This window comes from Leishmania infantum, chromosome 19 (assembly GCF_000002875.2).
Source record: "Leishmania infantum JPCM5 genome chromosome 19".
Classification (NCBI taxonomy): Eukaryota; Euglenozoa; class Kinetoplastea; order Trypanosomatida; family Trypanosomatidae; genus Leishmania; species Leishmania infantum.
This window is the reverse complement of record NC_009403.2, coordinates 203916-231740: the sequence shown is the minus strand read 5'-3', so window position 1 is coordinate 231740 and position 27825 is coordinate 203916. Positions and strand designations below refer to the sequence as shown.

Here is a 27825-nt window from a genome sequence, read left to right as displayed (position 1 = left end):
TACCGTGGGTACTAGGAGAGCGGGGGGGGAACGAGGGACGGTGTAACGCGCAAGGAGCTGTGCGTGTACGGGTGAGCGGTTGAGTCGGTGCTAACAGGATAGAACGAAAAAAAAAGCACGAGCAGGAGATAATGAAATAGCGAACAGCACCTCTGTACATGACACGTATACCACCACCACCAGGGCAAATGCCATCCAAACATATTCGTTCTTTTGGCGCTTTCCTCTCGTTACTGCAGCGTGCCCCGATCCCGCCCACGAACACATGCCAGCAACACAGACGCAGATGCAGCCACTGCTCACCCGCCTCCGCTGCACCGCCCCCCGCGCCCTCCCCCAGGTCTGCGTCCGGGTCCTTACTCGAGGGCGGAAGCGGTGGCGTCTGCCGTGCGGGTAATAGGGGGTGGGGGAGGGGGGCTGGCCCACCTGCATGCCGGATAACCTCAAGCAGGACGTTGGCCAGCTGTAGGCTAGGGCCCGCTGAGACCCTCTACACCCGACCTGTGTGTGTGTGTGTGTGTGTGTGTGTGTCGTGTTGCGCAATCTCCGTCGCCTCAAGCCGCGGCATTCCACAAGATCGTGCAGTGACTCTCCACACTCCAGTCTGGAAGACTCGATGGCGCGAGTTCAGAGTGCTCTCGTCGTGCTTCCCGCATCGGCGCCGCGTCAGCCCGCACGGTCGGAGGTGGGAGATGCCGCACATGTTTCGCACGCGTGCCCTGCGTGGGCAGTTGATTCGTCTGGATCCTCTAACGCATTCTCCGCGCCTCACCGTTGCTCTGCGGACCTCCGCGTGCCGCCCTGCGTGGATGCGACACACCACGCCAGCGGTGGCTGGCAGCGCGTGCACACAGCGCTCGCACTTGTGGGTCCTCGGGCCTGCACCTGTGCGTACGCCCCGCTGGAGGAGCACCGAGACGCCACCGGCGTGCCCGTCGTCTCTTGCTGCGCCGCAATGATGAGAGCGAGGGAGACCAAAGGCCTTACAGGCCTGCGGGGGTGACGCGCCCCCTGCACAGCACGGGCTTGCAGCGACGATGCGCCACAAAACCGAGCCGGCCAGCACCGTGGGGCGCTGCTCAGCGTCATGGCTACCTCACTGCATGCAGCGCAGGCTACGCCCACGACTCCTCCCGCCCACGTCAAGAGTCCGCCAGCCGTGCCCGAGGGCGCGGCGGCAGGCCATGAGCCTTTCGCACAGAGTGCGTGCTCGGACCTGAAGCCAGGCACTGAGGTATCCCTGCATTCACCGAGCAGCACGAAGCGTTGCACACTGAAAAAAGTGTGCATGAAACACCTTTGCGGCCCCTCATTTAACCGTTCCTTGCCTGATTCCGTCTTGTGTGGTCAGCCTTTACAGGCGCACGGGGTGGTCCCATCCTTTTTAAGGTGTTCTCAGGGGTGACGAGACGGCATTGCCAGGTGGTGAAACATCCTTCTTCTGCACCGCATCATTCTCCTTGCCGGCAGCCCAGATAAACGCACCGCGATGCATGACGTGAATGCCGAGGATGAACATGAGCGCCCCGACAAAGAAACCGGTACCCAGCATCACCGAGGATACGCGGACCGCAGAGCAGCTGCGCACATAATCGCTCTGCGTGGTGAAGCTGCTGTTGTAGTTCCGCGTCTCGACTGTGTTGGCAATCTTGTCAATGATGAAGTTGCACTCCAGCAGCGGCCACACGTATGACAGCGCAGTGCTCGCATTCGCAGCAAAGTTGGCAGCCTGCAGAATTTGAATGGCTTCTGTCCTGGCATGCAGGGGCGGGAATTGGTAGTCCACACACCGCGATGCGCAGGAGATCAACGTACACTTCTCCAGGTACTCCATGCCCGTCTGGTTGGCACATAGCGTGTTCGTCAGCATCGGCTTCACGTATGTGCTCAGAACAACGTCCACCACGTCGTCCAGCGAGTTGCACTGGCTTTTGTCGGTGATGCTGTTGCCGCACATGAAGATGTGGTTTTTATTCTCCAACGAGTAATTCGGATCGTTGTCACAGAAGTTCAAGAGCGCCCCGCAGGCGCTCTGCGAGACCTGCTGCTCCTGGCTCTGCACCTGAGCCCGCAGCGCCTGGAAGTCGAACTGCTTCTCGCACCACGGCACCAGGTACCACTGAAAGACGCCAGGCTCACGGCTGTACTGGAGGTCCACCTCGCCGCAGCCGGCGGACATCACGTAGATGCATATCGTGAACAGCACCGCAAGCAACGCAAATGCAAGCGCGAACACGAAGTACAGGCAGCTCCACACAATCGGGCAGATCCCACTGCAACGGCACAGCGCAAAGATCAGCATGCACAGCATCAGGAAAACACCGACGCTGCCGACGCAGCAGACCACAATCTCGGCAGCGCGGAAGTACTTGAGGTAGTTGTTGCGCGCCAGGTGCACGTAGTAGGTAACATTATCGTTCACGGCGTCAAAGGCGCTAAGGTCGATTGACGGTGGTGTCGGTGGGTCCGCGCTGTAGTTTGTCAGCAGCATCGCGATGTTCGCACGGGTGTCGTTGAAGTAATCAAGCGTGCGATACTCGGTGTCGTGGATAATTTGTTTGGCTGCCTGCTCCAGTAAGACGGAGCCATACACCAGCAGCACGCACACGCCGCACGCCACAAGCACCGAAATCACGATCCACATCCATAGGCAGCAGCGGGCAACGCCGAGGTCCGTCTCCGCCTTCGGCTTCACATACGCCTCGCAGCAGCTGCAGCAGTGGCAGCAGAACAGAATCGGCAGCCCAATCACCGTGAAGATGAACACGAGCGCAGCGAAGGCGGGATACAGGTAGTAGGGCCACTGGGACCGGATGCGATCCGTGTTCCCCAGGCACTCCAGCAGGCTGTTGTTAGAGGAAGGACCTTGCCACACCATTTGACACTCCAGCGACCGCTGCGCCGAGACGGCCGTCGCCGCCAGGCACATGACGAGGGCGAGCAGAGCGCCCACGAGAAGCGCTGTTTTGGCCATTTTATCAGCGGCGATAGTCGGGTGTTGGGTAGCACGGATTCGCTTCGCCGGTCAAGCGCCTGATAGAATGTGCCTTGTCTCGGAAGGGATAGGAGTGGGAGTGCGCGTCGGTGATGGTCCAAGCCTCGCAGCTGGAGCGACGCCGCAAGCGGAAAGGCAGGAAGTGGAGAGAGAAAGAGGAACAGATCTCCTGGAAGCAAGAGAAGAGCAAGATTGTCCTCCGAGAGAAAACAAAAAATGGAGCGGGGCTACCGGTCAGGCGATGAGCAGAATATTGAACGAGTGACTATCGGGAGAGAGGAAAGGAAGTGTGTGTGGAAGGGGGTGGGGCGAGCCTGTGCGTATGGGAAAGAGCGGGCAAGCCGAAGCAAGGATGGAAGACGAGGACGGCGAGCCAGAGCACTCACAAACGTCAGGCACACACGCTGAAGCAAAGATGAGTTGACTTCGAAAAAGAAAAGCATTCAATAATAATGAACAAGGAAACAGAAACACAGGTACATGCGGGCGTGCCAGCGTCCGTGCTCTTGGCGTCTTGTCGGACTTACACTGTCGGGGAGGTTTACGTAGCGTTATGCTGTCCTTGCCCTTGCTCAGATATTAATTTGAATATTGTATATGCGCGAGAGAGCGGTGAGGCAGAGGGACCGGGGAGCGTTGCAGATGCGTCGAGCGTGAGGACGGCACCGAGAGTGGAGAAGAGAGGGGAGGATAGAGATAGGGGGGGGCCAATGTATGAATGAGTAGAAGCTGCTGGCTATAAACGGTGAGGGGGAGAGGGAACACACACACGCACAAACGCAAAAAGAAAACCGATCCAAGTTGCGGTGGATAAACAACGACAGAAAATCCTGTAAGCAGTGAAACGAGACACTCCCTCAAAAAAAAAACTAAAGGAGAGAAGATACGGCAAGCAGAGCTAGCCAAAGAAGTGTGTATGAGTCGGGGAAGGAAGGGAGGGAGGGAGGGGGTCGGCGAGTAAACGGGGCAGCTGCAACGGCGAAGAAGCGCTAGGAGATGAGGCAAGAGAACGAGCAACTTCAGAAAAGGCGAAAGACACACACACACGCCGACGTGCAGAGGGAGAGCAAAGAAAAGGGAAGGGGAGGGGGTGTGAGAACCAGAGGAGAAGAGACAAACAAAAAGAAACGCCTGGCCCTCCCCACCTTTAAGCACACACACGCCAACCAACCAGCCAACACACACGGAAAAAAAACAAATGCACGTCGTTTATTAATGACCTTTTTTTCCTGGCTCGAGCGCTGACTCCGGAACAGCCCCCCCCCCTTTCCCATACTCAGCAGAGCGAAAGCGGAAAACGCAAACCGAAGAAACCACACGCACACACACGCACGCACAGAACACACTTAAATACGAAGAACGAAGCGCCGAAAAAGAACAATGGAGAGGGAGAAGTTTCTCTATGTGAGGAGATGGAGAGGAGGGTGAGGGAGGGGGGAAGAGGGGAGAGGAGAGAGGAGGCAAGGAGGGGAGGAGAAGGGAGGGGGAGGGGCGTTTCTGGCCGGGTACGTGGCCACGTGAACGCAGTTCGCCGTTTCTCTTGCGTCTTTGGTCTGTGGCGGCAACGTGTATGTTTACTACGTACGTTCCCTTGTATACATATATATATATATATAATATTACCCTCCGTTGTGGGGAGAAGGCGTTCGATGGCTGTGCGGAAGCTTCGCGGGTGACGCCGAGGACGGGCTGTCAATTCGAAGGGTGTGCCGACAAAAAAGGCGTGATGGGGGCCTGTATAACCACGCGCGATTGTGGCCGAGCTGTTTGCTGGGGGTTGGTTGTTGCTTGTGTGCGTATGGTGGTCTTGCTGCCGAAGAACATGCCGAATACGCATGAAGAAAGGCACACGATACACAAACGCGCACATGCATACATATATATGTGGGTGTGTGAACAGATGTGTGGGCATAGAACGAAACGTCGTGTGTTTATGGGCGTGTGAGTTTCAAGGTGGGTGCACGTTGACGTGGTTGGCAATACGTAAAGAAGGAGGGAGGGAAGGGGAGGAGTCGAGTAGAGGCAACCGAGCGAAGGCGGTGAGCCATAGTTAGAGAAGACACAAGAGAATACAGCACGAATGGAAAAGAGCCGTGCTGCGCAAGTGCACGCACTCCACTTGAGTCGTTTGTGTGTGCGTTTTTTCACTCGCTCCTGCGTGCGCATGTGCGCCTCTCCGCTGAAGGGAGCTGATACCTTCTTCACGCTCTCCCCCTCGGCCGCTTTGGGGAGTCCGCACTCGGCCACCGCACCCCACACCCTGCGCCTGCCGTGAGGTCAAACCTACGATGATGGCACGATTCTTATGTCCCGCACTTAAGCAGCAGGGGATGCGAAGGCAATGGGAAGAAGGAAAACACTGCACATCACGAAGAGTACGCTTCAGGTCTGCACACACACACACACACACATCCTCGTGATGCTGGTGCAAGGATAGCGACATCTGTCGAGCGTTGCTCACTATGCACCGTGCTTGTGCGGTGCCTGCTGAGCGGCAGCACGGAGACGTGCCTGGCGCCCACGTTATGGGCTTCCTTGTTTGTGTGGCACTTGCTGTCAGACCAAGCACTGCGTCTCTCACCCTCAACTGCCCATCCATCCCTGCAGCTGGAAATACCGGAAATGTTTCTTCACCATCACCCTCCTTTAGAATCGCATCTCTTTCTCGAGAAACAACGAGATGCGAGGGCTGGAGTCCTATAATTGAGCCCGGGAGAGGTGTGGCACATCAGCCACCCCTCTTCCTCCTCACTACAGGAAGAAAAACCTTGATATAGGCCGCGTATAGAGGGAAGAGCGGAGGAGGACACACCCAAAGAGTGGCACTCCCTCACAAGAAGCGCAGAGGGAGACAAAGGCGTGTGCTCGAGTCGAGAACGACAGCGCCTTACACTGCTCCATTCTGCGCATTTGGTTGCCGACAAAATAAGCAACGACAGAACACAGCAAAGGCAGACGACAGATTTTCTTAGCATACACATATATATCTACTGCCATACAACACCAACCTAATCCCCCATACACACACCCGGCCCCGCACCCCCACCGGCTCCGCAGGCCGCCCCACAGCCGCCTCCCATTAGGCGGGTCACCGCCTCGTGCATCCCTCCGGGTGGCGCAGGCTCCCCACAACTACCCAGTCAGGGCCGCGGGCGCCATACGTCCGAGCCACCTTCACACGCTGACTAGCATGTCCATGGCACAAGCGCGTGCACGGTCGCAGTCCGCTCCGACGCAACGCCGTCCGCGACCTCGCCGCCGACGGCAGTAGCGACGCACCGCACTGAATCCACAAAGCCTTCGGTGCTTGGTCCCGCCACCGCCAGGTGTGGCTCGGCGCTGGGAGGGATAAGGGGGGAGAGGGGCTGTCTGGCTTCCCCACACAGAGTGGGCCGCGGACCCTGGGCACCGCCCACTGAGGCGTTTCCAGATGCCGTCCGGGCAAACAAGCATGAGGAGGGAGGGAGGGGTGAAGGCAGGCATGAACAGGCCAGTACAAAAAGGGGCGCGTGTATAAAAGGATGCGTGCATGTGCGTGCGTGTTGGCAGGAACGGCACTCGCACCGAATCGTGCAGCACCACGCCAGTGGCGGCCAACACGCGCACACATGCGCATGCAGCGACAACAGAAGACGTGGAGAGGGGAGAGAGAGGCTAGTCGGGGATCGAAAACACAGAGAGGGGCCCATGATAGCATGAAGGGCATTCGGAAAGAAGGACGAGAGAGAGGCTCAGCCACTATCCGGCACACCCATACACACGCGCACGGGATGGCACACAATACACACACATGCAGGCACATGCATACAAAGACATGCCCCGGCGTGAGAAGTGGCTCGTTCCCTACTGTGAGAAAAGAGAGAGGAAGAAGGGGCTCCAAGAGCGAGAGTAACAAGAAAAAAAAAGAAGCGAAACTGCCACACATGCCGCACAGGTGAGAGAGAACTCGGTGGAGGGGCATTAGGGAGAAGGCCTCGCAGCGCAACCGCAGCGGCAGCATCCTGGTCACGCTTCCCCGTAATCACCAGGAAGAGCACCTGCGATTTACAGCAGCACAAGCACTACTGGAGCGCACGCATAAGAGTCATCTTCACCAAGAGAAAGAAATGCGGCCGTGAAGAGTGGAGGTGGGGGTGGGGGGGGGGCAAAAAGACTTTCTTATATCTGCGCTCCGGTGGTGGCACACCTCTAGTGCATCTGCGCGGTAACCTCGCATGCTAGTGCCGATGCGGGTGCGTATCTTAGAATGTGTATACATGCGTCCATGTGGTAGTTTGTGGATGCGCTCATCACGCACACATACATACGCGCATCATCGCGAAACGACGGGAGAGAAAATCATCCTCCCTTTTTGTTGTTGTTGGGTTCTTCGTGCCCGATTCAATCGGGCGGTCCACCTTCCCTGCTAGTCTGCGGTGCGGTTCCCCTGTGCGTGAGTGTGCTTCTCTTTGCTTGACCTTTCCCTGTTGTTCTTATGGGCGGCTGTGATGGCGGCGGCTTTGGTGATCTTTACCGTACAGATCGATATTACGCATGCACACACACACGCACACGCACACGCACACACACACGCACACACAGGGGGGGGGTGGAGGGTGGACGCCAACAAGCGCAGATGACAAAAAAAAACGAAAAACGAGAGAAGAAAGCGAACATTCGAAGACGAAGCCGCGCAAAGCAGTGCAGCGCGCGAGACCGGATTGTGGCTACGGAAGAATAGAACGAAGACAACGAAAAAGAGAAGCAGGCGCATCAACGCACTCGCACGACGGTGATAGAAAAGAGCAAGTACATAAGTCCGGGGGGAGGTGGAGGTAGAGTGGGGGGAGGGGTCAGTAAGAGACAGGGTGTGGATGGAGCGAGGGAGAGATCAACCAGAACGGCAAGAGCGCCCATGCACGAATACATCAAGAGACAGCTAGGCACTCAGACACACAGATAATAACGAAAAAAAAAACACTTACACATGTGCAAAGTTAGGCGGAGGTGCCACTGCAGCCGGGGGCAAACAAACTCAGAAACACACACACACACAAGAGAGAGGGAAGGAGGAGGAGGAGGGCACTGAAACTAAAATTATCAACACGCACCGTGCCTGTGCCGACACACACGCACGCACACGCACTCAAACGCCTACACGATAGCGCAGTGTGATGTTCAGACACACACATCAAGGCAACACGACTATACACACACCCATAAACCCACTGCTCGCCCGCAGTAATAAGCCAGCAATCGGAACTGCAGAAACTGTTCTACATGTTCGTGTCGCCATCTCCCCTGTGCCGATTATCGGCCTGCCACTCACGTGTACGGCGGAACGCCCCAAACGTGGCCGGCTTCATCACCACAAAGGAACACACTCACGCGCTTTTTCTTGATGCGCCTGCGTGTGTGTGTGTGTGTGTGTGTGTATGCATGTTCTAAGGAGTCCGGGGGGTTACTCACGTTTCTCACGCTTATGCAGCCAAATTCAGAGGATGGCCTCAAGAACAGAGACCGAGTGCGGCGGGGGTGGGGGCCGTGACGAAAAACGGAGAAAAGGGCAAAGCCGAAGCAGCTCGCAGAGAGCAGGTTCTCCTGCTCCATGAAGGATGGAGGTATTTCGATACATGCCCGCCTTGCACGCACCGCTCCAGCGGGCTCCTCTTTTTCGCCTTCAGTCTCTTTAAGCCTCACCGCGCGCACTTCACTTTTACCACTTCCATACGTGTTGCACGCACGGAAATACATGCCGCAAATGCCAGAGACAGTGACGAGAACGACCCAACGCAAGAAGCGGTCCCCCAACAACGTCATCACTTTACATGCCTACTGCTCTTTCTATCGAAGCCCCGTTCTATCACTTATCCGCTGCGACGCGCTTTCGCCGCCCACAGTCGGCAGCACCCCCTCCACGGCACCACATTCGCAGGTCCCCTCGCTGCCTGGTTCGCTTTTGCACGTCGAGCTCGCATGTACTTTGCCCGCTCGATCGCCTCCGCACGTACGCTCCCCTTTCTTAGCCATACACCGCTGGACCAGGAAAGGCAAAGGAGAAGCAGAGGTAGAGCGGGAAGGTGTGTGTGTGTGTGGGGGGAGGGGGGGGGAGGCGCTGCTGAAAAGCCTCGCACAAGGCGCAGCGCCTACTCCCTCCACTTTCGCGTCACTCCTAAATCCTCACTTTTGCCCACTGGCACCCTGATCCACGCACCGCGATGCATGACGTGAATGCCGAGGATGAACATGAGCGCCCCGACAAAGAAACCGGTACCCAGCATCACCGAGGATACGCGGACCGCAGAGCAGCTGCGCACATAATCGCTCTGCGTGGTGAAGCTGCTGTTGTAGTTCCGCGTCTCGACTGTGTTGGCAATCTTGTCAATGATGAAGTTGCACTCCAGCAGCGGCCACACGTATGACAGCGCAGTGCTCGCATTCGCAGCAAAGTCAGAAGCCTGCAGAATTTGAATGGAGTACGTCCGGGGATACAGGTCCAGAGCGGCGTAGTTTGCACACCGCGATGCGCACGACTTCACTGTACACTTCTCCAGGTACTTCATGCCCGTCTGGTTGGCACATAGCGTGTTCGTCAGCATCGGCTTCACGTATGTGCTCAGAACAACGTCCACCACGTCGTCCAGCGAGTTGCACTGGCTTTTGTCGGTGATGCTGTTGCCGCACATGAAGATGTGGTTTTTATTCTCCAACGAGTAATTCGGATCGTTGTCACAGAAGTTCAAGAGCGCCCCGCAGGCGCTCTGCGAGACCTGCTGCTCCTGGCTCTGCACCTGAGCCCGCAGCGCCTGGAAGTCGAACTGCTTCTCGCACCACGGCACCAGGTACCACTGAAAGACGCCAGGCTCACGGCTGTACTGGAGGTCCACCTCGCCGCAGCCGGCGGACATCACGTAGATGCATATCGTGAACAGCACCGCAAGCAACGCAAATGCAAGCGCGAACACGAAGTACAGGCAGCTCCACACAATCGGGCAGATCCCACTGCAACGGCACAGCGCAAAGATCAGCATGCACAGCATCAGGAAAACACCGACGCTGCCGACGCAGCAGACCACAATCTCGGCAGCGCGGAAGTACTTGAGGTAGTTGTTGCGCGCCAGGTGCACGTAGTAGGTAACATTATCGTTCACGGCGTCAAAGGCGCTAAGGTCGATTGACGGTGGTGTCGGTGGGTCCGCGCTGTAGTTTGTCAGCAGCATCGTGATGTTCGCACGGGTGTCGTTGAAGTAATCAAGCGTGCGATACTCGGTGTCGTGGATAATTTGTTTGGCTGCCTGCTCCAGTAAGACGGAGCCATACACCAGCAGCACGCACACGCCGCACGCCACAAGCACCGAAATCACGATCCACATCCATAGGCAGCAGCGGGCAACGCCGAGGTCCGTCTCCGCCTTCGGCTTCACATACGCCTCGCAGCAGCTGCAGCAGTGGCAGCAGAACAGAATCGGCAGCCCAATCACCGTGAAGATGAACACGAGCGCAGCGAAGGCGGGATACAGGTAGTAGGGCCACTGGGACCGGATGCGATCCGTGTTCCCCAGGCACTCCAGCAGGCTGTTGTTAGAGGAAGGACCTTGCCACACCATTTGACACTCCAGCGACCGCTGCGCCGAGACGGCCGTCGCCGCCAGGCACATGACGAGGGCGAGCAGAGCGCCCACGAGAAGCGCTGTTTTGGCCATTCTATGTGTAGGTGAGTGCGCGGGCTTTTAACCGTTGCTTCTTCGGAAATTGGGGGGGGAGAGGTGAAAGAGAGGGCGAGGCGGGGGGAGGGGGCGTTCAGGAGAACGGGCAGAACAGAGGAACAGATGAGCGAAGAGAAAGAGATCTTGAAAAGGACGAGTGCAGGACCTACCGAAAAATAGAGAAGAGATAAAGAAAAAGGAGAAAAAGACGTAGCAAACGAAAGGGAATCTGAAAAAAAGAATGAATACAGGAGTCCCTGTGACAAGAGAAGTCTGTTAGGGAAGCAGCGAGTGGGAGCTTTTCTGGGGCGTGTGAAGCGGTGCACGTCCCTCTTTGCCTTTGGCTCTCTGGATAGGGGGTGTCGACGGAGATGATGAGAGTGGTCCCTTCAAGGAAAAATAGAGAAGAGGCACCGTTACCTGCTGGTGTGGTGTACCTACGCGCCTTCTCTCTCTTTCCAAGGCTAGACTTTATAATTTCTGCTCTTCTCTATCTCTGTATGTTTATCACGGGAATTCAGGGAATTCTTCTACGAAGTGAGCGGAGGCGGGGGGGGGTGAGAGAGCCCAACTCACAAGGTCGTCAAATCACACGTTTGTGGTGGGGCGTGTGAAGGGGGGGGTTGCAGGCTTTTCTCTTTTTGTTTCCCAGGTTTTGCCTCCTACACGCACACACGACTCACACAATAATAATAAACAAGAGAATACAGGTGTGGCGGTTTGACAGAGGTCTGCGGCCCCTCACCGGTACACACACACACTTGCGGAAAAAGCGCGCACTTGGGGGAAGTAGAAGAGTATATATATATATGCAGCGCAAGAGCGTGTCTGTTTGCCTGTGCGTGTGTGTGATAAAAATACACGTGCAGTGAGACGTGTAGCAGAAAGAAGATGGGGGAGGAGGGAGGGAGGAAAGGCGGACAGCAAAAAAAGAAAAACAGAGGAAGGGGAGCTTGCACAGCAATTGCGAGATGAACAAATAAGAAAAAGATCGAGCAAGGAAATTCATGAAACTGAAATCAAAAAAATGGAGCCCGGCCACGTTCGGCTCAGCAAACTCCGAGAGAGTGTGTGTGGGGGGGGGGCGAAAAGAGGAACGCGATCAGAGCGTTAAAAGATGGGAATCTCTTCAAGTACAGTGTGTGTATGGGCGCGTGGGTGGGTTTGCATGTGTGGACGTGCGCGTTGAGAAAGGGGCGATAGAGCCATGGCAAGAGATGAGGCGGAAGGGAGGGCGAGGGATGAAAGGGGAGAAGACGGTTTGTACCGCTATGAAAGTATAGCCAGAGACGCATGCACACACACGCGCGCAATCAAATCACGTGTGCCCACACTCGCATCACCACATGCGAAATGGTATCCCCAACCTCTTCACCGACACCGGTAGCTAGGCGTGTGGCTGTGCGCGTCATTGTCCGGCCTCTTTGCTTCATCGGAGGAGGAGGACGAGGTGAAAGGTGAGGAAGCAGACATGGGAGTCGTTTTTCTTGGCTTTGCTTCTCGGCGGTTGTTTCGCATCTTCCTTTTCCAGAGGATCATGATCACGCGTAAGAGGAGGGGAAGGCGAGATCAGCGCTCTTCTCTCCGCCCGTGAGTTGTACATCCGCACCCAACGACGGCCGCTGGCATTCTCTCGCCCTTTTCTCCATGTACGTTTCACATACAGAGAGAAGGCCATCGAGAGGCGTTCGGGCAAAAACAAAAACCGAAAAAAAAGTGAGCAGCCGACTGCTCGGCGCCTCATCACGAGGGTCTACACCCCCGATAACGTGTATGTACACATGTACAGAAGCAGGCGGGATTGCTGTGCGCGCACGCGCGCTCTGGTTCGGTCTCCATCCAGTGACCATGTTAGCCTCGTGCCATTGTCGCTTCCTCGATCACTTTTCCCGTTATTGCGCACAAGTAGCATGCGCGTCGCTGCACAGCGCCTCCGCCCAGCGAATGGCACTCCCGCACAGATTCCCCCCGTCTCCGTCCGCTGCAGCCATCGCCGAGGCGACGGCGGCGTCGTCCGCGAAACGGAGGAAAAGAGAAAGTACGATGGTGCGTAAGTCCTCCAGATTCACGCCAGAGCCGGCCCTGTCCACGGCCACACCACCCAGTAATGAGGCCGCGTCCTCGGCGATGTTTATTTCCGCTCCTTGGGTCATGGGCTCGTGCGACACGCCGCAAGCCTGAAACAGCGGCCAGGCACGACGGAGCGCCACGAGCCAGAAGGCGCCACTTAACTCACCGACGTCCACCGGTTCAGCATCGGCCGGTGACACGGACGGCAGCTTATGCGGCGAGGCCATCGACGGTGCGGCAGCCACTGCCGTTGTTGCGGTAGCGGGCGGGCTGAGCAACGCAGCCGCCATGACGAGCAGTTGAAGCGCTGGCGCCATGGCCGGAGCTGCTGGAGGTGACGACGCGGCAGTGGCAGCGCCGCTGCCTGCCAGCGGCGGTAGCACCGCATCTACCACACCCTGCACATTCCACGTCTGGTTGAGAGGCACCACTGCATAGACGGAGAGGACGCGGCCCCACACGAAGTGCAGCGCCGCCTCAGCGGTGGCCGGAGCGGCGGTGCTGGTGCCTGGACTGCGCCAGCTATCCCCGTTCTCCCTCGACGGAGTCCACGTCCACGACGCAGGCTCCCCGGCGAAGGCTGAGGTGGCGCTATGCAAGGGAGCGGCGCGGTCGTTCTGGCATGACGACATCCGCACCTGCTGCGGTCGAGCGCTGGGCTGCGCGCCCTTAGACCTTTCGCTCTCCGCCGCCTCCCTGACGCTTGCCGCTGACCGCAGTGGGCGCAGCAGCCGCAGGCGCACCGGTGCTTCGTCGTACGGTAGTAGTTGCATCGGCAATGAAGCTACTGGAATGCTGCAGAGCAGTTGGCGCCACGTATCGGTCAGGGTGGGCGCCGAGGTTTGGTCGATGGATTTGGCCGCCACACCCAGCGCCAACTGCAGCTGCCACGACGAATCCTTGGCAAACGTCCCAAGGCATTCCGCAGCGGCGGCATCGACGGTGGCGCGCCAGTTGCAGGAAGCCGCCTTGCCATCATCGCTGCGGCTTTCGGCGCTCGCCTTGGGTGACCCTGCACCGGCGAAGAGCGGGTGGGCGAGAAGAGCGTTGCACAGCCGCAGAACCATCAACCGACACTCCCACGTGTTCGCCGACCGCGTGTGCCACCACGGTGTCGCAAGCTGGTCCGCTGCGGCATCGAGTGATGGCAACACGTGGGACAGTAGATCGCGCCCGCGCGCCACTGCGTTGTCAACAGCCGCGTCGATCGGCGACGCATCGCGGGGAAGCCATCGCTTGCTGTACTCTATCGTGAGGCCCACGCCGATAGTCAGGAGGTCCGCATCGGTGCACGACAAGCATGTCACCGCAGCGTTCCGTACGCATGCGGCGAGCGGTCCATCAGCGCCGCTAGACGTAGCCATTCCATGATCAGCGGGGCAAGGGTAGTCTGCAACAGCGTGGAAGACGATGAGCCAGTACGCACGCTGCAGGCTCAGCTGCAGAGGGAGCGTGCTGTGCGTGTCGTGGTTCGCCGCGCTATCGTCAGGGCTGTCACGCAACGGCGTAGACGCCGCGCCGCGGTGAGTGTTGCACGCAGTCGAGAAGGGCCCCAGCAGGGTGCGTGCCAGCTGGCCCGTGAGGAACTGGGCAAAGGCCTCCTCAGAGTCCACCGCCGCAGCTGCAACAGCCTCACCGTTGCTCTCGGCATCAACGGCAGCAGCGGCGTTTTTGGGCGGCGCCGGCACAAAGGATGCACTCATGACGCGTGCAACGGCCTCGCGGACGGCCACGGTGCCGTGTCGCAGAAGAAATGGCTTGGCGCTGCGCAGCACGTACCGCTCCAGTACGTAGGCCGCGGTCCGCACGTCGAGCTGGCGCGCGATGCGGTAGAGAAAGCCAAAGGCGCAAGCGACCGGCAAGCCGTCGCAGGTGTCAACGATGGCTCTCTGGCGTGACGACGACGACGCCGCGTTAGATGCGTTGAAAGACCCGGCCGCCACAGAAGCCGCGCGGTGCGTCGCCGTAAGGAGGGCCTCACTGAGGCTGTGTCGATGTCGTGGGCTGGCGGTGTCGCCTTCAGCCGCCGGCCCTGTCCCAGGGAATGGAGAGCAGCGTCGAGCGGCCGACGCGGCTGCAGCAGCTGCGTGTCCCGCCCCAGCAACGATTCCACTCGACAAGGCAATGCTGCGTCGCGTCGAGCCGAAGAACGGCAGCAGCGGCGACCCACCCGTTGTTGCGGCAGCCCTTTCCTCTTGCTCGGCATCATCCGCCTCGTCAGAGACAGGGACGGTTTGTGATATGTGAAGCAGCGGGACCTGGGCCGCCTCACGGCTGAACGCGAACGCCAAGGACTCCATGAGATAGCCATACTCGTCTGGGTTCTTCTGGAGTAACGAAACGATGCCGTCAGCATGTTGTACGAGAGCCTGCCAGCAGGCCCGTATGCACGCGGGAGGGAACTCATCGCGGTGAGCAAGCAGATGACCCAGGACGTTGTCGAGCACCTCGCTGTTGCCATCCTCGACACAGCAATCGAGGAGCCGCTGCAGCTGCTTGTGCGCGGCCAGCACGTCCACGAGGATGTCGCTAAGGCCTGGGCGCAGGGCGTAGTTGTGCTTGGCGAAGTGCTCAAGTGACAATGTCGCGGCCCGCTCTTGCAGCTCTGCGTGATCGCTGCGCAGCGCCAGAGCAGCCTGCAGTGAGGCTGAATGAACATTGACGCGCAGCACGGGAACGACGCGAGTTCCGTCAGTGCTGCCACCGCCTCTGGTACTGCCAGCGAACTCGGGAGTGGAGAGGATGTCGCCGGATGCTGCAGCCGCACGACGGTCCAGCTTGCCGTCGGCATCGATAGCGTGATCCTTAGACGATGCCGCTGCGGCGCCGCGCTGGGCCTTTGCGCCTACCTCTTCCCGCTTGCCCTTTTTAGCCTTTCGGGGGCCGTTGGACACCTTGGCCGTTCCTGTCACCATTGGTGCATCGGGCTGTCGGTAGAAGCGGCCGCGGTACAGGGTCGTCAGGGGCGCCGCGGCGGCGGCGCCCCTGTTTGCGTGCAGCGCGGCCTTCTCGCGCAGTGGCGACGCCGGCAACGAGGACGCGGTGGTCTCCGCTGCCGGGGTGCCCGTTCGCGTGCGTGATGGGCCCTCCACGGTCGCTTCGTCGGATTCCTCTTGCAGTCGCTGCACCACGGCATGCTGGTGAAGAATGCGTTTGTTCTGCTGCTGCTGAAGAACCTCGTCCGCCGTGTACTTTGGCTTGTCCAGCACGACGTCCTTTCGGCTGCCGCTGGCGGTGTGGACAAGACTGCTGGCCGTGGGTCGAGCGTAGCGCGGGTACGCCTGCAGCGCATTCGCCCCGCCGGCGAGCTCGCTGTTGTCGATGAGGGCCAGTCGGTGCTGCAGAGCACGTGTCGAGTTATTGCCAGAGGCATCCCCACCGCCGTCGGACCAGTCTGCCGCAGTGTCTTGCCCTGAGTACCTCACATCCGCCGTTGAGCTACTGCGGGCCGCGCTGGTCAGCTGTGACGCACGCGTGACAGGGTCGAAGAGCTTCCTTTTTGCAGTGAGGGTTGCCTCCTCAACGCCGCTGCTGAAATCGTTGTTCGGCTTCCCACTCGTCACTTTCAGCAACCTCTCGGTGGAGGTGGCGTTTCGCGGCTGCACGTACGCGTCCTTGCTTGTCCCCACGGCGTCTAGGCCGTGCATCAGCAGCGCGTGGCCGGTGAAGTGCTCGTAGAGGTATTCGAGTACCGTGAGAGCCGCGTTCGGTTCCCGGCGCAGCACTGCATCAATCAGCGGTCGAGTTACAGTGGTGCAGCTGAGTTGCTGCAGCGCACGGTACACCTGTGACCATACATCCCGCTTCGTGGCCCCCGCGACGCCCATGGGAAGTCGCTGGAGGTCCAAGAACTTGGTGCCGCTATAACGCGCCACGATCTCTGCCGCAAGGTGGCCGGTGGCCAAGTCACGCTTTGGGTTCTGTATGGGCGCAGAAAGGTCGAGGGACTGCACCCACTTGATCACCTCTCGCTGCATTTTGGGTGGGAGGGGGTGGGGTGAGCCGGCGCGCGGAGTCGCTTGATGATGAGCGAAAGGACGAGAGAGAAGAAAAGGTGTAGGCGACGGTGCACACACACACACACAAACAAACAGGCGAAAACGAAACGGCCCAGTCGCCGTTCCAAAGCCTCTACGGCCGGAAAAGGATTGCAGTCGCCACAGGGACACACGGCGTGTGCCCAATGTGTGTGTGTGTGTGAAACAGGGCAAGGTCAGACACAATTGCCGCCTCTATCTCCGGTTCACACTTTCTCTTCCTCTTCACAAGAAATCTACAGAGCCCGACACCAGGCGCGTGCCACGCCACCGCTTGCCCTCTATCTTGCGCCAGCGCATACGCACATCCAAAGACGCGCCATATGCAAATAAGTTTGAGTACGTCGGCCGCATCCCATCAGAGCGTGCGCGGGCGTGGCAGCAAACAATGCCACGAGGCAAGAAGGAGCAGGACGAGGGTTGATTCGTGTACGCATGTGGCGATGCCAGTGCGTGTGGTGCGTGTTCGCGCGGAGAGGCAGTGCGTGTGAGGGTTGGGGGGTGAGGAGGAGGCTCCGTGCTCGAAAAAAAAAAGAAAACAGAGGAGGAAGAGACGAGGGCACCAGTGCGAAGAAAAAAAAAAACGGGCAAGTTTGCAACGTTGGGCGCAGAAAGCGCTGGACCACAAGATGTTCCGAAACGGACGGCGAATCTGCCCGAGGGCAATGACGAAGCCAAGCGCATCTTCCTTTAAACAGCAAGCACGCCCCGAGGTCCCTCTAGCGGCGGAGAGTTGCGGCGGGGAGGGGGGAGGACACTCAACCGATTCTGCGCCTCCGCGGTCGGTTCACCCTTTGAGCAGCCAAATCCTCGAAAAGGATATGCTGACCGCGAGACCGGTAAGCCTGTGGGAAAGGGTTGGCGATGCGGTTCCCCGTCGTGGCTGTACTTCAAATCCTGAAAAACTTGGCGCCCGCGCACATATACAGACACCTTCTCGGCTTACACCTTAGGCAGAAGAGAAGCCATACACCAGTCCACAGAAATTTCCAGCTGTGGCGGGGGCAAGACAGGCGTCTATGCACGCCCACAGCACAAGGCGAACAAGACACATCGCGCATCCGTGCCGTGAGACACTTGGGAAAAGGCACGCGGTTTCACCTGCGCACCTCTCCCCCTCCCCTCCCCTCTCCGCGGGAGCATGCACTAACGTACAAAGAATGGAGAGCGCAAGCGTGAAAGCCACCAAGCATGCCAGACAACGACAGTGAGGGAGAGAGCGGTGTCCGCAATGCGCTTTTCATCTCCCACACGGCACAACCCTACCTTCCAGCCACATCCCGGTCTGTCACAGGCCCCCCCCCCATTCCGCGTGATGCGAAAGCAGCCATGGAAACACGTGCCATGGCAATGCACCGACTCGGCCATCTCAGCACAGCCCTGCCTCCAACCTCACAGACACACACCCGGCCCCCCACCCCCACCGGCTCCGCAGGCCGCCCCACAGCCGCCTCCCATTAGGCGGGTCACCGCCTCGTGCATCCCTCCGGGTGGCGCAGGCTCCCCACAACTACCCAGTCAGGGCCGCGGGCGCCATACGTCCGAGCCACCTTCACACGCTGACTAGCATGTCCATGGCACAAGCGCGTGCACGGTCGCAGTCCGCTCCGACGCAACGCCGTCCGCGACCTCGCCGCCGACGGCAGTAGCGACGCACCGCACTGAATCCACAAAGCCTTCGGTGCTTGGTCCCGCCACCGCCAGGTGTGGCTCGGCGCTGGGAGGGATAAGAGGGGAGAGGGGCTTATCGGCTTTCCAAAACAGTAGGTGGTAGATCCTGCTGCGCGGCTGAGGTGTCCCCTCCCCCGTCATCCGACTAAAGCAGTACGTGAAGAGCTTCTCGTTTCACCGTGCCCCGATCCCGCCCACGAACACATGCCAGCAACACAGACGCAGATGCAGCCACTGCTCACCCGCCTCCGCTGCACCGCCCCCCCGCCCTCCCCACGGCTGCGTCCGGGTCCTTACTCGAGGGCGGAAGCGGTGGCGTCTGCCGTGCGGGTAATAGGGGGTGGGGGGAGGGGGGCTGGCCCACCTGCATGCCGGATGACCTCAAGCAGGACGTTGGCCAGCTGCAGGCCAGGGCCCGCTGAGACCCTCTACACCCGACCTGTGTGTTTGTGTGTGTGTGTGTCGTGTTGCGCAATCTCCGTCGCCTCAAGCCGCGGCATTCCACAAGATCGTGCAGTGACTCTCCACACTCCAGTCTGGAAGACTCGATGGCGCGAGTTCAGGGGGCTCTCGTCGTGCTTCCCGCATCGGCGCCGCGTCAGCCCGCACGGTCGGAGGTGGGAGATGCCGCACATGTTTCGCACGCGTGCCCTGCGTGGGCAGTTGATTCGTCTGGATCCTCTAACGCATTCTCCGCGCCTCACCGTTGCTCTGCGGACCTCCGCGTGCCGCCCTGCGTGGATGCGACACACCACGCCAGCGGTGGCTGGCAGCGCGTGCACACAGCGCTCGCACTTGTGGGTCCTCGGGCCTGCACCTGTGCGTACGCCCCGCTGGAGGAGCACCGAGACGCCACCGGCGTGCCCGTCGTCTCTTGCTGCGCCGCAATGATGAGAGCGAGGGAGACCAAAGGCCTTACAGGCCTGCGGGGGTGACGCGCCCCCTGCACAGCACGGGCTTGCAGCGACGATGCGCCACAAAACCGAGCCGGCCAGCACCGTGGGGCGCTGCTCAGCGTCATGGCTACCTCACTGCATGCAGCGCAGGCTACGCCCACGACTCCTCCCGCCCACGTCAAGAGTCCGCCAGCCGTGCCCGAGGGCAGGCGGCAGAAGCACTCAGGAAAGAAAGGCATGCGGGAAAGACTCCCAACGCGTCTCCTCACCCACAGCACCACAAGAGGGGCAGCAGGCACACTCCTCCCAAGAACGCGCTCACGGTCTTGAGGGAATGCAGCCCGCCACCCCCTCCCTCCCCTCGGTCTGTGTTTCGTGGAGTATTCCTCAGATTTTGATTTCGCTGGGGTCTTCGGCGGGGATCGGAATGCCCCATTCCCTCAGCTGCTTCTGGTAAAAGGGTATGCCGTCCTTCCAGTCTGTCAGAAGCTCTACCCCTTCTGGTGTGCACACCATCGTGTGCTCAAACTGCGCGGTGCGCTTGCCATCCTTCGTTGCACTCGTCCAGTTATCAGGCCAGGTTACATCCTGCCACGTACCCAGGTTGATCATCGGCTCAATTGTGAAGACGTGCCCGGGCTTGATGAGTCCGGGGCTTTTGTTGTCCTTGTAATGGCACACGTTCGGTGCCGTGTGAAAGAACTTGCCGATACCATGCCCGGTGTAGCTGCGCACTACACTGCAGCCCGACTTCTCCGCCCGCGCCTCGATGGCGTCACCGATGTAGCGGTAGAGTTCATCCGGTTTCACAACGCTGATGCCGGCCATCATGCAGGCGTACGCCGTGTGCACAATCTTCACGCTTTCCTCGTCTGGCTTGCCGACAAACACCGTTTCGTTCAAATCGCCGTGGAAGCCGTCGAGGTAGCAAGAGACGTCTATGTTTACTATGTCGCCCTCCTCGAGTGGGCGGTTGTCTGGAATGCCGTGGCAGATGATCTCGTTCACGCTGGTGCAGACGGACTTGGGGAAGTTGTAGTAATTCAGCGGCGATGGGTACATGCCGCGCTTGATCGTCGCCTCGTGGACGATGCGGTCAATTTCGTCCGTCGTGACGCCCGGCTTCACCGCCGCGCAGGCGATGTCCAGCACTTCACGCGAGAGCGCATTCACACGTTTGATCTTGAGGATGTCGGAGCTCCGGCGCAGCTCGGCGTTGTTGTAGTCTTCGTGCAAGTTCTTGAGGTTGTGTGCAACGACGCGGTGGCTGCCTCGATCCTTCTCCTCCGACTCGGAAACGCCGTCGTTTCGCTCCGCGTAGTCTGGCCGCGCTATCTCCTTTGGCACAGCACGGCGTGGCGTGATTTTTCCAGGACGGAGTGGCCCCGTGAAGTTGAAGAGCCGCTCGTCCACCTCCGTCATTGTGGGGATCGTGGCGGGCAGGTTCTTCATCTCGGTGTGCTTCAGCTTGTGCGTTCCCCAATGCGCCCGGAAGCAGTCCTGCGTGCAGAAGAAGCTCGGCGGCAAGCTCAGTTTCTTGCAGGTGGGGCACTGCAGGCCGGCCTCACTGACGCCGCAGCCTTCGCAAGGCATTATAGGGGAGGGAAGTATCCAAAGTACTTGAGCGAGAAGAAACGAAAAGAGGCAGGAGGGTGCAGGGTGCGTGTGGCGGTGATGGGGCAGCTACTCTGTGTGTGCGTGTGTCTCGGCTCTTGTGTATTATATACTTCTTAGCGCTTGGCGTGCCGGGCAAATGAGTATATATGTGTGTGTGTATTTGCGTTTTTCCCCCTTTCGTCGGTGTCGGTGGCGTTGTGCTGCCACGGTCCTTGCAGCGCACGTGCGTGGTGGTGGTCTGCTGCGTGTTGGCCGGAGAGAAGTGAAGACGTACAAGAAGGACAGACCAACAGTTGAGGCAAGGAGGAGAGGCGCAGCGCAGGAATCATCGACTTGAGGTGGCGGCGACCACTCGCTCGGCATCCCGTGCGATCCCCTCCGGCGCAAGCGCTCACCGCGCCGGTGTGTTGGCGCCGGTGGGCTCATTGTGTCATGTGTTGCTTGTACGAGGCGGGGCAACAACGACACGACAGCGGGCGTCGTGCGGCATGCTCGACGGCGAGGCAGCGCTCTCTTCTCGTGTGGACTTTGCCTTATAAACGGGCAAGGGGCTCCTCCTCCGCTGTCGATACACAATCATGATATCCCTCCCTTTTTCCTTCTGGCCAGCTTGAAACTACAAGCACACCCTGCCCTGGATTGGAGTATCATATGTGGTGGACTTCCCTCACAGGCGTGCGCTGACGCCGAGCAATACCGGCACACCGAATGAGACGGGCAAGAGGAGCGGGTGGTCATGGTGCGAAACATGATACACTGATGGCATCGTGACGACGAAAAAAAACATACACTCGCTCAAGAGAAACACAAGAGGAACGAGAAGGCGCAGGGACTCGACCGTGGTTTTCTTTTCCAACGTCTGTCTATTGTACTGCCATACAACACCAACCTAATCCCCCATACACACACCCGGCCCCCCACCCCCACCGGCTCCGCAGGCCGCCCCACAGCCGCCTCCCATTAGGCGGGTCACCGCCTCGTGCATCCCTCCGGGTGGCGCAGGCTCCCCACAACTACCCAGTCAGGGCCGCGGGCGCCATACGTCCGAGCCACCTTCACACGCTGACTAGCATGTCCATGGCACAAGCGCGTGCACGGTCGCAGTCCGCTCCGACGCAACGCCGTCCGCGACCTCGCCGCCGACGGCAGTAGCGACGCACCGCACTGAATCCACAAAGCCTTCGGTGCTTGGTCCCGCCACCGCCAGGTGTGGCTCGGCGCTGGGAGGGATAAGAGGGGAGAGGGGCTGTCCGGCTTCCCCACACAGAGTGGGCCGCGGACCCTGGGCACCGCCCACTGAGGCGTTTCCAGATGCCGTCCGGGCAAACAAGCATGAGGAGGGAGGGAGGGGTGAAGGCAGGCATGAACAGGCCAGTACAAAAAGGGGCGCGTGTATAAAAGGATGCGTGCATGTGCGTGCGTGTTGGCAGGAACGGCACTCGCACCGAATCGTGCAGCACCACGCCAGTGGCGGCCAACACGCGCACACATGCGCATGCAGCGACAACAGAAGACGTGGAGAGGGGAGAGAGAGGCTAGTCGGGGATCGAAAACACAGAGAGGGGCCCATGATAGCATGAAGGGCATTCGGAAAGAAGGACGAGAGAGAGGCTCAGCCACTATCCGGCACACCCATACACACGCGCACGGGATGGCACACAATACACACACATGCAGACACAGGCATACAAAGACATGCCATACACATGTACAAACAACCTACACCCTAAAAGAAGAAGCACATACACTCAGAGGCCGAGGAGGAAGGAAAGAGAGAGGGTCGAGAGGCACGATACAGGAAGCGAAGGTGCCACAGACTCTACACACACACATAGCGTAACTTGGAGATCTCGAGAAAAAAAATGGGGAAAGGACGGGTTGGAGACATTGGTAGAGAGGGACTTGGAGATCAACCCAACTACTGGAAAGAGAAAGACAGAAGGGAGTGGTGGAGGGTGGCGAGGCGGTGATGGAAGAGAAAGAGGCGGCGACGGGTGGAGTAAGAGGCGGGCGCGCACCCTAGATGCGCACGTAGAAGACTTTCTCGCTCGCCCTTTCGCCGTCTCCTCTGCCTCCCGCTCGCCTTCGTCCCCGGCCCCATCCCCCGATGGGAGCACTGCCACACGCGTTGCCTATCCGAATGGAGGAAGCAGAGCTGGAGCAATGTGCAAGAAAAAAAAGGAACGAGAGAGGGCAAGAGAACAGGAGATGCGGGCACGATTGAGCAGCAGAGAAGGCACGCATGTCACGCCTCAACTCGTCTGTACTCGAGAACTCGTCACCGAGCCTTACTCAGCCAGTGGGACTAGCGATAGTGTGCGTGGAAGTCCAAACCGTCTGCCATTATAGAATGAATAGCTGTGCGCACGCGCCAACACGGGAAATGGAAAAAAAAAACCGGCATCGCGAGGTCACCCTTACCAAACAAGATAGCAGCACGTCACGTCTCAGACGACGGAGCACCCGCAACACTTTCTAAAGCAATACAACAACGAGATACGAGAGCCACAGGAAGGTGGCCGGAGCAGTCGCAGCAGCATCGGGAAAGGGTGATCCAACTCACGCACACGAAACGGAAAAGCAAAATGAAGTAAAGGCAAGGCTAACAAAGACTTCAAAACACATAAAGAGGTCGGTGAAGCGAAAGTGCTGCGGCAAAATAACATGTTTATAGCGGAACTGGGGCCCGAAACACCAGTCTAGATAGATGTGTAGGTGTGCATGTATGTGTGCGCGCGCTCGTCGAAGGAGAAGCCGGTGGTCCTTGCGCTCCCTCTCCTCCCTTTCCCGTCGGCATTGCCATGAACCGCGCTTGGGAGGGGTATGACGGGGCCATTGATGCGGCGCTAAACAGCTGCTCCTCTACATAGAGAGAAGCCGCTGCGTGCGCGGAAGGATAAGCATGCAGCATTGCAATGGGGATGGAGGGAGATGTCACGGACGTCCCCTTCCAGTGTGCAGGTGTAGCCACTGAGGGACGAAGAAAAATCCCCGAACGAGAGCAAGAGCGGGAGAGTAGGGCGTGGGGTGGAGTGTATGGCGGAGACGCTACGGTAGCTCGCAGTGTCGTCGGACAGCCAACTCGCCTCTTTTGAAAACGCACACGCATACTTGCACGGTAGGGAAAGGAAATATTTCGGACCACGAAGGGGCGAGAGGGAAGGGCGGCCAAGACACACAGACAAAAAGGAAAGAAGCGCCACGCACGACACACAGCACGCAACAACAACAGCAGCAACAACGTGTCTAAAGAGCGAAGATGATGATCACAGAAAGAGGGGGAGGAGGGGAGGCCGAAAAAAAAAAACAAGAGAGAAAGTCGGTTCAACGTCGAGAAACACGAAAACTTTTTTGCGTGTGCATGTGTGTATGTGCATTGATGTTGCTGCCCAACAGGGCATAAGAAAAGGTGGAGGGGGAGAGGAGAAGGGGGGTGGGTCCAAAGAAAAGAAGAAAGGACTTCCAATAAGAATACAAAAGCTTCTGTGAGTTCTCTCTTGTGTGGAGGTGGGGTGGGGGGAGGGGGCCACACGGTTCGCTCTCTGTATGTACATGAGCATCTCATCACGGGCAAGATGGAGAGGAAGATGGTTCCATTTGTTCAACGTCGTGCAAAGCCAAAACAAGGAGGGGGAGATGCGTTCAAGCACAACGACAATGGGCAGACAAAACAAAGAAGGGGGAAGAGCCAACGTAAGCACACACACACACACGGGGACGACGGCAGAAACGCAAACAAAAAAAGACGGAGCGAGGACATCGGTGAAGGATCCAACTGGACTGACGGCGTACCCGCCGTTGTTCCTAACAGTAAAGACAGTCCCAGGCGGAGGAGGAGGGGGAGGGGGGGGCGGGCATACACAGGCTCTGAAGTGATAATACAAAGAAAACGAATGGTCTGCAGCATGGCCTTATTCTCGACTCTCCTTCGCTATCCGCATCCGTAGACGCGTCAGCTCCGTGCGTAGCTCCTTTTCGAAGCCGTCAGCCTGCACCGTGCTTGCCGTCGCGGCAGCTTCTTCGTTCTGTGTGTAGAGAAGCTGATGGTAGGAGGCCGCTGCCGCCGCTGATGTGCTCATGGGGTCGCCCAGTCTCGGCATGGACGCTGCCGACGTGGATTTCGACCGAAGCAGCGACGCCTTGAAGTGTTCCCACTCCTCTTCTTCGCTGTCATCGGCCAGCAGCGCGGCGATGCGAGCATCCTCATCCAGGTCGATGGCGGAGGTGGCAGTCACAGAGGCACAGTACCCTGAGTCCTTTTCACAGATGCCACTCCGTTGCACACTCGTGCCTTTGCATCCAGCGGGGTCGGCAGCAGAGCCGTTGGTGGCAGACGGGTCGTCCTGCGCTGCGTCGTTGAATGACATTGACGACGCCGCTAGTCGGCGTCTCAGGCTCGCGGTCGCATTGCCAGCTAGTACCGCCCCTGTCGTGAGCACTGATGCGTCAGTCGTCGAGCCTCCACAAGAACCGAGTCGGACGGGTGCCCTAGACCACCGTGAGGTGAAGGGGCGAGCAGCCCCCATGGCGGTCCTCGGGGCAAGACGCGGCTGCGCACCACTGCACGAGGTGGAGGGGCGCGTGTAGACGTGCCGGTTCGCCTCATCGAGGGCAGCGAGAAGAGCGTCGAAAGCGTCGGCGTCCCGCACGCACTCCTCTACCAGTCGAAGCTCCTCGGCCAAGGCGTCATCCAGCGGGTCCACGTGAGTCGAAACCGGCATTGCGAGCCGTCGGCTCGCCTCCTCTGACGATGAACCGTGCAGAGGGAACGAGGCGCAGGAGCTGGTGATGGAGACGTCGATGGCAGCATCATTGAGCGTCTCCAGCTGCGGCATAAGCAGACGCACCCAGGCTGCAAGAACGTGCGAGAAGGGCTTGTACTCACTCGGCGGCGGCACTGGGGAGAGCACGTCGCCAGACGCCGCCGTATTCGCGCACGCCCTGCGTCCCCCCTCGACGAGCAAATCCCGATATGCGTCTCGCACACGCGCTTGGTACTCGCACGTGAGCGGATTCCCAAGTATGGACAGCGCACGCACCCCACGCAAGGAAGCGAGGACAGCGCCAAGGTCTGTTGCGTCGTCGAGCAGATTGCCCTCCACGTCCAGAACTTCTAGCGTCGCGGACAGCGCCATTACCGGAGTGGCATCGCGCACGCGGTTGAAGGGGACATAAAGCTCCACCAGTGAGGGGCAGCACGCCGCGATGCCGCACAAATCCGTGACGTGGCAACTGTTCAGCCACAGATACTTCAACGCGTGGAAGCCGGTGCCGAGCTGGCGTACACGGCAAATGCGTGAGCCGTTGAGCTTCAGCGATGAAAGCGACGACAACTGTGCCCCAATCTGGTCAACGCCGATCATGGCGTCCGCATCCACACGGAGTTGCGCGGTAAGCACCAGGTCAAGATCCTCCCAGCCCGTCCAGTCGCGCAGCACGTCAGCGGTGACGAGCCGACTCTCATAGAGCGTCGATAGCTCGTCCGAGGTGCGCCGATGCACGCCACCTCCGGCTGCCTCGGCCTTCATCTGCTGCAGCTGGGCAGGTGTGACCACCGCGTCCGTGTCAACGCTGTCCTCGATGACTAGGCACTGCGCACCCGCCGCGGAGTCGTCAAACGCGCGCTGGCCTGCCTGTGGCGTGATCATGTCGAGCTTCCCAGGCACGCCCGCGACACTGGCGCGAATCGACGATGCGCGGTAGCTAACTTCGCCACGGCTGCTATTGCTGCCGCTACCGCAGCGCCTCGGCGCGCCATCCGCATCCTCGTCGTGGCCATCGGACAGGTAAAGTCCCTCCGAGGACGGCAGAGCGCCCGTCATGGACGCGCCGAAGCAGACATCACGCTGAGGAGCCGACTCCGCGTCGACGCTGCCATGGCCGGAAGTACGATGGCAACGCGGGGGCGGCAGCGTGCTGCTTGCCAAGCTGTGCTGCGTGTCGGCGGAGCTGGCCATGCGGTGGCGCTTGGTTCTCCCAATACTGTGCATGAGCGGCACCGCGGCGGTGCTTTCCGCGGCACTCAACAACTCTGTGACGCCGGCAGCGGAGCTGATGCTGTCGTCCGCCGCCGTCCCCTCACTGGCCACACTATTGTAGCCGTTCGCCGCGTGTGTGTGTAGCGCGCCAGCGGGGCCCATTTTGCAACTGAGCAGTGGCTCTACGCGAGCGGACGACGGTGCCGAGTTGAGGTCGGCCACGCAGGTGCCGAAAATCCCATCACCCACGCGCGGCAACAAGCCTTCATAGGCAGAGAGCGACACAGCCAACGGCGGACGTGCGCCAGCGGGTTTGCCACACGCAATCGACCACGCGCCGGGCAGACCGCGCTCTTCGCGATTGAAGCTATCACATACAGAGCTGCGGGGTACGCTCTCCGAAGGGGATCGCTTGGGCAGCGGCACGCATGGCGTTGACAACGAGATCGCCGCCAACCGAGCCGGCGGCGGAGGCGACCCGCGTCCGACACTCGCGCGCGCAAAAAGACGCGGCCGCTGCGGCGGTGGCGAGGAAACGCCGCGCAAGGCCCCGAGGTAGGCTGGAGTGAGGCCACTCCTGGCACCACCCGGTAACCGTGGCGCCGAGGACGGCGGAGTCGTGTGCTCCGCAGGCATGAAGTCCATCCGCGACCTTTACTGCGCGTATCGTTCGTGTCTGGGCACTTGCTTCGAATGGTTGATCCGTGTGTGTCGTCGGCGTGTATGGGGCGGAGGGGGGCAGCGAGGCAAAGCAACTGGCTTTGCCTCGCGAGCCTGTCTTTCTCGCTCGCTCGTCGCTCTCTCCGGGGCAGGTGCGCAAAAGTGAGGGCGCCGCGGTCGGGCTGGCGCACCTTCGATCACACCTCCCCCCCCCCA

At 59.5% G+C, this 27825-nt stretch overlaps 5 protein-coding genes across 5 annotated transcripts; all 5 read right to left on the bottom strand.

Annotated features, from left to right (window-relative positions):
• Positions 1–1384: 1384 nt before the first annotated feature.
• Positions 1385–2974, bottom strand: LINJ_19_0570 (conserved hypothetical protein; the record flags this gene model as incomplete). Its single annotated transcript, XM_001464983.1, has 1 exon — positions 1385–2974. One exon carries the CDS (start codon positions 2972–2974, stop codon positions 1385–1387), a length of 1590 nt encoding a protein of 529 aa, XP_001465020.1.
• A 6146-nt stretch (positions 2975–9120) lies between these two features.
• On the bottom strand, positions 9121–10677 carry LINJ_19_0560 (conserved hypothetical protein; the record flags this gene model as incomplete). Its single annotated transcript, XM_001464982.1, has 1 exon — positions 9121–10677. One exon carries the CDS (start codon positions 10675–10677, stop codon positions 9121–9123), a length of 1557 nt encoding a protein of 518 aa, XP_001465019.1.
• A 1895-nt stretch (positions 10678–12572) lies between these two features.
• LINJ_19_0550 (conserved hypothetical protein) lies at positions 12573–16727 on the bottom strand (the record flags this gene model as incomplete). The annotated part of the gene is made up of 1 exon (XM_001464981.1): positions 12573–16727. The coding sequence occupies one exon, from the start codon at positions 16725–16727 to the stop codon at positions 12573–12575; it is 4155 nt and encodes a 1384-aa protein (XP_001465018.1).
• Positions 16728–19741: 3014 nt separating this feature from the next.
• Positions 19742–20947, bottom strand: LINJ_19_0540 (metallo-peptidase, Clan MG, Family M24; the record flags this gene model as incomplete). The annotated part of the gene is made up of 1 exon (XM_001464980.1): positions 19742–20947. The coding sequence occupies one exon, from the start codon at positions 20945–20947 to the stop codon at positions 19742–19744; it is 1206 nt and encodes a 401-aa protein (XP_001465017.1).
• A 3935-nt stretch (positions 20948–24882) lies between these two features.
• Positions 24883–27111, bottom strand: LINJ_19_0530 (conserved hypothetical protein; the record flags this gene model as incomplete). Its single annotated transcript, XM_001464979.1, has 1 exon — positions 24883–27111. One exon carries the CDS (start codon positions 27109–27111, stop codon positions 24883–24885), a length of 2229 nt encoding a protein of 742 aa, XP_001465016.1.
• Positions 27112–27825: the final 714 nt, after the last annotated feature.